General features: G+C 34.4%; 1 protein-coding gene across 1 annotated transcript; it reads right to left on the minus strand.

Moving 5' to 3' along the window:
• Nucleotides 1–3,284: 3,284 nt before the first annotated feature.
• On the minus strand, nt 3,285–9,159 carry LOC132556865 (uncharacterized). The gene is made up of 2 exons (XM_060221305.1): nt 9,087–9,159; nt 3,285–6,225 (listed from the first exon to the last, which is right to left on the minus strand). The coding sequence occupies exon 2, from the start codon at nt 6,216–6,218 to the stop codon at nt 3,435–3,437; it is 2,784 nt and encodes a 927-aa protein (XP_060077288.1). The 5' UTR covers nt 6,219–6,225; nt 9,087–9,159; the 3' UTR covers nt 3,285–3,434.
• Nucleotides 9,160–9,413: the final 254 nt, after the last annotated feature.

A 9,413-nucleotide genomic window follows, 5' to 3' on the forward strand; every position in this document is an offset into this window, starting at 1 on the left:
AATTATATGTCTCAAACAGCTGAAATGACACCTTTAAATTAAATTTTATTAACAAATGGAAAAATGGGAAAACCTTGTCAAACTTGATTTTTTGTGTCGACTGATGATTTTCTTTTTTTTTTTATCAATTTATTATCTGATGACCTCTTTCTCCATCTTGCTCTCTCTATTTATTATCTGATGGCCTCTTTCTCCATCTTGCTCTCTCTATTTATTATCTGATGGCCTCTTTCTCCATCTTGCTCTCTCTATTTATTATCTGATGGCCTCTTTCTCCATCTCACACTCTCTATTCATCAATACATTTTCTTTCTTCATTCTATGAAAAATGTGTGAGTGTTGTCTGCGTGTGAAAATGTGCATGAGGAAAATGACAAATTCTTCTCTGCTGTCTGGATATTGTCTTTTGCTGATTTTGATTGACTATCAAGATTATAACAAGGTAGATGATTTTTATGATGATGGTTAAGATGATGATTAATAGCATGATGATGATGATAATGGTGTTATCATGAGAATGATAATATAATCAAAGGGAGGATGATGAATTTGTTTATAATAATGATGATGATTGATTAAAGCTGTATTCATAATTCAACAGTAAGACTGGATTTCAACTGTAACAAGTTAACTGTAAGACAGTAAATATTTTGTGACTTAATTCAAAACAAATACTTCAATGACATTATGGACAATCACAGAATCTTATTTACTTTTGTTTGGCTTGCTATGAATGACTAATTATGCACATTCTTTTACAAAGTTCTGTTTTAACTGTAATATCCCAAGCCATTTTATTTTGTAGTGAATTACAAATTAACTCGAGTTTAATTCAACATTTACTTGCACTCTAATGGTTTAAAGCAGATTAATCATATATTCTGTTGGTATGGGTACTTACACCACAAAATGTATATTTGTATTTTGAACTCTCAGTTCTTGTTTTGTCACAAAGATAGTTTAATGTAAAATCATTTAGTATGGTTACTGTATAATCATCCATATTTGTGGGGGTTCAATTTTAATGAATTTGAGTTACTATTGATTTACAAATTAACGAGCAAATTCGTGGAATTTATTTCACGTACATTCCCGGCATATTGGTGGTAAACAACTATGAAAAAAGTGGCAATCAAATTCAGTCAAGCACTTTATTCCTTAAACCTTGTTATCAAATATGAAGAAAATCTGTCAACATTTGTTAAACTTATTGCATGGAAACAAAGTGTGATGTTTTGTTAACAATGGGGCAATAACTCTGTCAAATAAACACTGACAAAAGTGACAATTGAACATTATTTAAAATCATTTAAAAAATTTAAAAATGAAACTATTGTGATTTTGCAAAAATTCAATGTTTACACTAAGATCACCCCCTGATGTTCTCATATATTTTTCAGCTAATGACAATAAAAGCCAGAGTGCCAGAGCCAGTAAAATCCCCAGTGACACTACCAGCAACTATCCAGTAGTGCAGGTTCCAGTCAAACAGGATACATGTGAGTTGTCACCAGACAGTTTCAAGGAGAGTTTCCGGGTAGCAGTACATTCACTGAAGGCTGACGAGCTGCAACAACTTCTTGGGGGTCCTAATTTTTCAGTGTTATGTGATTTCACTCTAGGGAACTGTTGTTTAGAAGATTTTTACTTCAGTTTATTCACAGACTTATTTTCATCAGGTATTGAAATTTCCTCAGCTCTGCAAAGGGAGTCTTTGTTAAGAAAATTACACACTGCTCGCATTAACAAGGATCTCAGGACAAAATACATCAATCTATACACCAGTTTAGGTTTTGAAATATCATCAGTTCATAACTTTGTACAAATACTTCTACTGACATTATTAGAGAAAATTTTGTCCACCCAAATATCAGTCAAGACTGCCATTTCTAAAGAGCGCCAACTGCAAATTTCTGATGGAGACCAGCAGATTCTGTTTTACATTTCTGGTTATATTTTGAAATCATTGAATCAAAAGTATTCCAAGTGTGAAAGTTTCAAAGACAGGTTAACTGTAGTGAATTCATTGCAAGTAGACTGTGTTCATCAGCCAACAACTTTCGTTACAAAATTTCAAACTTGGACGAGGAAGAAGGACAGAGGTGGTCTGAGATTTCCCTGTGACGATTTTTTCCTTTTGATACGCGAGTTAGAAATTGTTGTGAGAAACACTATTGAGGAAAACTGCCTAACGTCAAGTTCACTCAACCTGGAGCCATTGAAAGAGTGCCTGATGGAAGAGTTTATGGTGAAACACTACAGTTCAAAGATATTCAGTTGTGAGCTTGAGGAATGCCCAGAAACACCAACCAAGATTTTAGAAGATGTTGTCCATCTATTTCTTACCATAAGAGGAAATGCCATGGTGAGAATACAAAAAAACAAATTGGCAAAAGTCAATCTCAAGTGCCAACCTTCAAAAAGTCTACGTGGAAATTTAAAACAGTGATGTAAATTTCATTCATGTGGGATACATTCTAAGTTACTGTCGACTCATTCATTTATATTAGTGGGGAAATAGCTTCAGCTGATTTGTTTATACTATTTATTCTAAGAATTTCAGTCCATGATTTACTAAATTGATAGAAACAACAGAACTGTTGCTGGCATAGTATCACTTCTGCTAATCTGAGAAATTACAAAAGTTTGACATTCATTGAAACTTCAGCCTTCTAGATATATGATCACACAATATTTACTGTTTCTCAGCAATAAGCCCAAGTTAAGTAAATGCATGACCTGCCTTTGTTCATTGGGAGTTGAAAATATTTCTTTAAGACAACAATGTAAATAGTATTCATATTGATAAGGCACTATCTTGTTACAAGTCCACATCAACTTTTTATTTCATTTTTGTTCAAATAACTAAAGTTTGCATTTTTTGTTATTAAAAGTTCATCACTACTCCTGCAAGGTTGTATATAATTGTATGATTTGATTTATTTAAGACTTGATGGTGTTTCATGTGCAACCATTATAAACTGCAATAAAGTCTGTGTTCACATACAATGTATATATAATTTATGTTGGTACTTCAAAACCATTGAAATGTAATTAATTAAAGCATTACACAAAATGTCATAAATGAAATTTTTGTTTTTATTGGATATATATACATATTATACACACTTTCATACATCCTTACATATTATACACACTTTCATACATCCTTACATATTATACACACTTTCATACATCCTTACATATTATACACACTTTCATACATCACTTACATATACACACTTTAACTTAATGTACTTTTAAAGAAACTTCTGACAGCACACTTTAAAGAAAAGAACTGCTTCAAAGCAGTTACAAATTCAATCTTTTAACAAAATCTACAAAAAGTAAAATTGACATTCTGGTGCTAAAGTAATAAGCAAGCTGTACAAATCTACATTTTACATGATGTACATTCAACAACAAGACAACCATTACAGTCTCATAACATTTCTGCGTGGCAATCTGGTATTGTCAATTTGCATGTTATTGTCAACAGTTAATGTATTTCCTCTTTTGGGAACCAGTGCCTGAGCATTTATTGCACGGATTTGTGTAAGTGCATTTCTCACTTCATAAACAGAGGGGTTATTGTTGGCTCCTCCTTTGTGCCTGTGGTGACTAAAATGTTCCTCAAGAGGATCTTGATTAAAAGCATGAGTCAACACAAAACTTGCTCCGAGGTTCAGGATATATTTTACACATTCTGTGATTGATCTAACTGATGTTTCAAGGCCAGTAACAGTCTGATGACTCAGTAACATGCTAGCTTTCTCCGAAGTGGTCAGATTTGGTCTTCCATTCACATTGTTTTTCCACTGGTTCAGGTAGCCCAAGAAGTCATTTTTCAGCCAGTCCAATCTTTCATCTTGAGGATTTTCATATGGAGCTAGATTAGGGTTTCTTTTGTTCCTACCCTCAAAGTGGTTTCTAACATTCAAACAATCAAAGAATTTATTAATGTTTCGAATAAATGTCACAGTTTCAGAAACACTTTCATCATAGAGTTCCTCTAATGCATTAGCAACACTATCACTCATGACTTGTGCTGCAAGGCGGACTTTCATTCGGCTGAATGCTGTCAAATCAACATGGTTTCGTGAAAGTTCTGGGCAGGGTGTATATAAGTTGTTTTCACAATGATCTTCGTACAGCTTGACAATATGTCCCCAGGAAATGTCCTTCCCATCATTCCACAACTTCCTAGTTTTTGAGTGAGAAAATGAATTGCTGAAGCAGTTCCTAGTGGTTTTGAGAAGATGAGGGACATCAGACACGAAGTATATCTTTCTTGTCATGTCATGGGGATTATCTGTGTAGAAAACTGGTCCATCATTTCCAGGATCACTATGCAATTTGAAAAATCGTCGGTTTGCAGATGCTCCATCACATGTTAAGAACAGGACTTTTAAATTGACAGCTTCCAATATGTGAACAGCTTTCCAAATAATTGGAAACAAAAAGTCAGCTGTGATGCTCATAGTGGCAAATGCTGCCAAAGGAAATTTCAAGGCTGTTACAATACCTCTGACCATCACAATGAGCATGAATTTGGCTAAATCACGTGTTTTGTCATGATCTCTTTTCAGGAAAGATTCAAGATCCATAAATGCGTTTCCGACAGAGTCCAGATCACAGTATCCAATCAATTCCCCACTGTGTTTGTCATAAACAAGGTCCTGACGAATTTTAACTTCATCAAACAGAATTCCAACATAATTTGTCCACTTCTCCTTAAACATTCCTTTCTTTTCTGCTTCAGACTGTAGCACTTTAATAACATCAGCACTATATCCTATAGCACTTTCAGTGTAATGCGAATAGTCAAATAACGTTCTAGTACTGGGTAATTTGATAAATCCTGTTTCCCTCAATGCATCATACGCTTTTGATGACCGATGTCTAAGATAAAGGCACCATCGAATGATCATAGGGTGCCAACGCATGCCATTCCTTCCACTTTCATTGAATTTCATCTGTTGTTCCCAGAACAGTCTCTGCAATGAATTAGGATCCGCATATGATTTCTCCATCTCTGTTGTGCAGGTAGCCATTAAATCCGACATTTCAGCACTTTGAACAGGCCCAAGATTTAGTCCATTTGTCTGGATCTCACGTTGGCATGTTCTTTTTAATGCATCCAGTTCTGATTCAAGGGATCTAATCTTGTTTCTTTGCTGTTTTAATTTTGTTTGAAGCATACCATATGACATTGTCGCATGAGGGATTCTGCTATGAATAAAGTCAAAGTTTGCTGATTTAGACAATCTCTGCTCTTGGCGGTATTTCCTCTTGCGTAGACTTCTGCGATATGCTGAACAACTTGGGCATCTTGCTCCCTCTACCAACATACAACACTGAACTGTCCGTATGGTAGAACTGTAGGAAAGGTCTCCCTTACTTGCACAGAAGTCACCTTCCCGATAAGCCAAAACTGACAGCGAGTCTGAATCAGTTAATCCTACTCCTACTGGAACCAGTTCTTGAAGATCTTCATCTGGGTTGCCAACACACACACTAAATTTATTTATCCTTTGGAGAAGTTCATTCACTGCTGTAACCGTGGTGTAGGTAGCTGGCAGACAACTCCAAAGTTCATGATCAGGTGACAAGTCCTTCCGATGAACACTCACTGTTGCTGAGAAATCTTCACTGATGATCACAGATATTTTAACAGCTGTTTTGTTTCCTTTATGATAAAGTTCCAGAAGATTTATATTCCTGTGATGAGGGTTCAGCAGAAAGGGGGAAGCCACACCGGAAGTAAATATTTCATTTTTGAGAGAGGCATACAGATCAATGGGCTCAACATCAACGTCTTTAGATGATACGACAGTAACAGGGAGTAGACAGCCAGTATCCTCACTTGAATTTGTAACCAAGGTCTCAACATCATCACCAATAGACGTGTCATTTCTGAAAGAGGCGTACTGACGAAATGGCTGAAAATCATCATCTGAAGACATGTCAGTAGGATGAGGGCAAGCAGGATCCTCACTTGTGTCTAAGGAACTTGATGGGGGATCAGATGGGAGAAAAATTGGGGTATCCCAGTTACAACTCAGAGTGTCTAGGCAGTGGTTCTCTTGTGTAGAGCCTGTACCTGTTTCTGCAGGACTTTGTGCTGTGGATTTTGGTACCTTACTTGCATTATATGGAAGGTGCTGACCTCGTTTCTTGTGCTTTATGTAACAAGTTCCTCTCTTTTTCTTTGGCATGTTGGATCTGTAAATAAACAAAAAATGAATAAATGTAACCCATCTTTAAATGATAATGTCACAATATATATACAAAGCATGTCAATATTGCCATAATAATTACATATTGTGGTACGGTATTCCATTTATGCAGTGTTAAGTGTTAATCTAAACTGTGTTCATAGCATAGATGCACTTTAGACAACAAGACAATAATTTGATGCCATCTTGGTGCCATGTTGCTCTACATTACATCAACGCTTTGCGTGGCACTTCTGATAACACATGTACTGGCTTTATGCTAATCATTCAGTTGATTGTGATTTCGAAAATGCTCTTACAGTATGTTACCAAACAAACAAAAACAAGTGCACTGCAGGCGGAGGCATGATACGCCCGTCAAACCCTTTCAGAAATCAATTATGTAATTCCAATTACGGGAAAAGTGAAAACGCAACAAGAAAACCTTTAAGATGTTAAATATTATTGCTTAGTGAAGTAAAATACCAAATTTGAGGGGTAGTGAAGAAAACAAAAAAAGTTATGACATTTTCTATATAATACCCTTAAATTTCTCATTTTCAAAGTCCCAAAGGGCCATAACTCAGGTTAAACTGCTTTTCAATAAATCACAAGTTCATATCATGGTGATTATATCTACCAAATTTAAAAGAAATCTGTTGAAAACTGTAGGAGGAGATCTACAGACAAACAAAAGTTTACGACGGACAGACGGACAACCCCATACCATAATATGTCCTGTTAATTTTTATAATTTTTTTTTTCTAAAAATCAGCCTAACCCCCTGAACAGGAGGACACATGTAACAGGACGTCCAGGAGATCTACAATCTCCAACCTCAAGCAATTAATTTGACACAGTTTATTACCTATTAGTCTGTGATTATGATCAGGTATTATCATATCAACTTTAGAAAAACACTGGTTATAGTTGTTGTTCCTTTACTTACCCGAACAGAAGCCAATCTACTGTATTACAGTAATGTACCGACTGCCTTTTTGGTTATCCTTAAAATATATTAATGGAGCCGGAATTTAAATTTATTTTTGAAACTATTAATTTAAAAAGTAATTTGTTATGATGATATCATTATTGCAATCGATATTTCACCTTTTTTCATTTAAAAAGAAGAAACCCGAAATGACTTTTTGTTTACAAAATTATAATTTCTTGTTATCATATTTTTTTCTTGATTGTTTTACCTAATTTTCATGAATGAAACCAAACTTTCAAGTATCTTTTTCAACATTATTCCCTCTTCAGTTTATGGGCTTTCACATGTACATACAATCATAATTTGGGAACCTTTGGAAATAAATTTCAATATATAAGAACCATGATCGATAGAATCTACATATATACATGTATATTTCTTTCACCCCAAATTACACCGTGTTATGAAAAATATTTTACAACATGTTATCAGTTGCAACAAATCAGAGATAAAAAGGTCTGTTAACCGGATATACTGATAATTTGTTGTTCAAAATAAACCAATTACATCCCCCCCTCTTCAAATCAATCTATGGCACATTGTTTTGTTTTCATAGCAACTTCATTGAATTTATTAACAGCGAGATAAAAAACATATATCTTTCATCTTAATATCTAAATACAACTGCATCTATGTATAATGCAATGATAACATACCAAGCAAGAATCGTGGATTGTTGATAAATATTTTTTCAGGCGGCCATGGTGGGAATTTTCGGCACTTTTACATAACGATTAATAGATTAACTTCAGAAACATGGATGATTAAAATGGACATCAATGAAGCATTATATGTCATCAGTTAATCACTCTATCAGCTATTTAAGAAGTCTTATGCGTTTAAAATCTCGTGTTTATTGATGACTGATCATCCGCCATTTTGGAAACACTCGGAATTCCTCCCAATTTCAAATAAAGATTACCCTATTAAATGTAGAAAAATATCAAAATCTGATGCGATCGTTGATTAAAATGGATATCAAAGAAGAATGATATCACATCAGTTAATCACCCAATAAGCTATTTAAGAAGTTTTATACGTTTAAAATCTCGTGTTTCTTGATGGCTGATCATCCGCCATTTTGGAAACACTCGGAATTCCTCCCAATTTCAAATAAAGATTACCCTATTAAATATAGAAAAATATCAAAATCTGATGCGAGCGTTGATTAAAATGGATATCAAAGAAGAATGATATCACATCAGTTAATCACCCAATAAGCTATTTAAGAAGTTTTATGCGTTTAAAATCTCGTGTTTATTGATGGCTGATCATCCGCCATTTTGGAAACACTCGGAATTCCTCCCAATTTCAAATAAAGATTACCCTATTAAATATAGAAAAATATCAAAATCTGATGCGAGCGTTGATTAAAATGGATATCAAAGAAGAATGATATCACATCAGTTAATCACCAAATAAGCTATTTAAGAAGTTTTATGCGTTTAAAATCTCGTGTTTACCCTATTAAATATAGAAAAATATATCTGATGGTTGATTAAAATGGATATCAAAGAAGAATGATATCCGCCATTTTGGTTTTATGCGTTTAAAATCTCGTGTTTAAAATCCCAATTTCAAATAAAGATTACCCTATTAAATATAGAAAAATATCAAAATCTGATGCGAGCGTTGATTAAAATGGATTTCAAAGAAGGATTATATGTCATCGGTATATCGTTCAATCAGCTATTGAAGAAGTTTTATACGTTTAAATTTCCGTCGTTTGTGGGATAACAACAAAAATGGCTGACTGCGATCGAGCATGTAAATATTAGACTTCAATTATACCTTTTTGTTCAATTCAGTTAATGATTGATAATATGACGTATTAGAATGACACCACCAAATGCCGAAAACATAAGAACACTTACCATTCATACAGTCAATAACGCAGGGGAAATCGATGTTGAAAGGGCGTTCAGGACTCGTTCGGTTGTAGAAGATGGCGAAGCGATGTTTTTTCTCCAAATCGCGTAAAATCTCGCGACGCGAGATCAGGAAAGTGACCCGGGAGATATTCGCTTCGATAAATTTGCATGTATAATGTTTCTATTTTAGTGACTTTAAAAGGTAGTAGAATACCGGCTTGTAAAATGTAGATATTTACATCCGTAGTTGATAAAATAATATTCCTTATGTCTTGAAATAAAGCCCATTAAGCCTAAGTAAAACACTAAACTTAGTATAATTACTTAGCT

The sequence above is a fragment of the Ylistrum balloti genome, unplaced genomic scaffold (assembly GCF_031769215.1).
Source record: "Ylistrum balloti isolate Yb309-2 unplaced genomic scaffold, AGI_CSIRO_Ybal_v1 Utg370596, whole genome shotgun sequence".
Taxonomy (NCBI): domain Eukaryota; kingdom Metazoa; phylum Mollusca; class Bivalvia; order Pectinida; family Pectinidae; genus Ylistrum; species Ylistrum balloti.

Excerpts from the sequence above, each read along its gene's own strand:
- LOC132556865 (XM_060221305.1), bottom strand. The coding sequence starts at position 6,218 with ATGCCAAAGAAAAAGAGAGGAACTTGTTACATAAAGCACAAGAAACGA.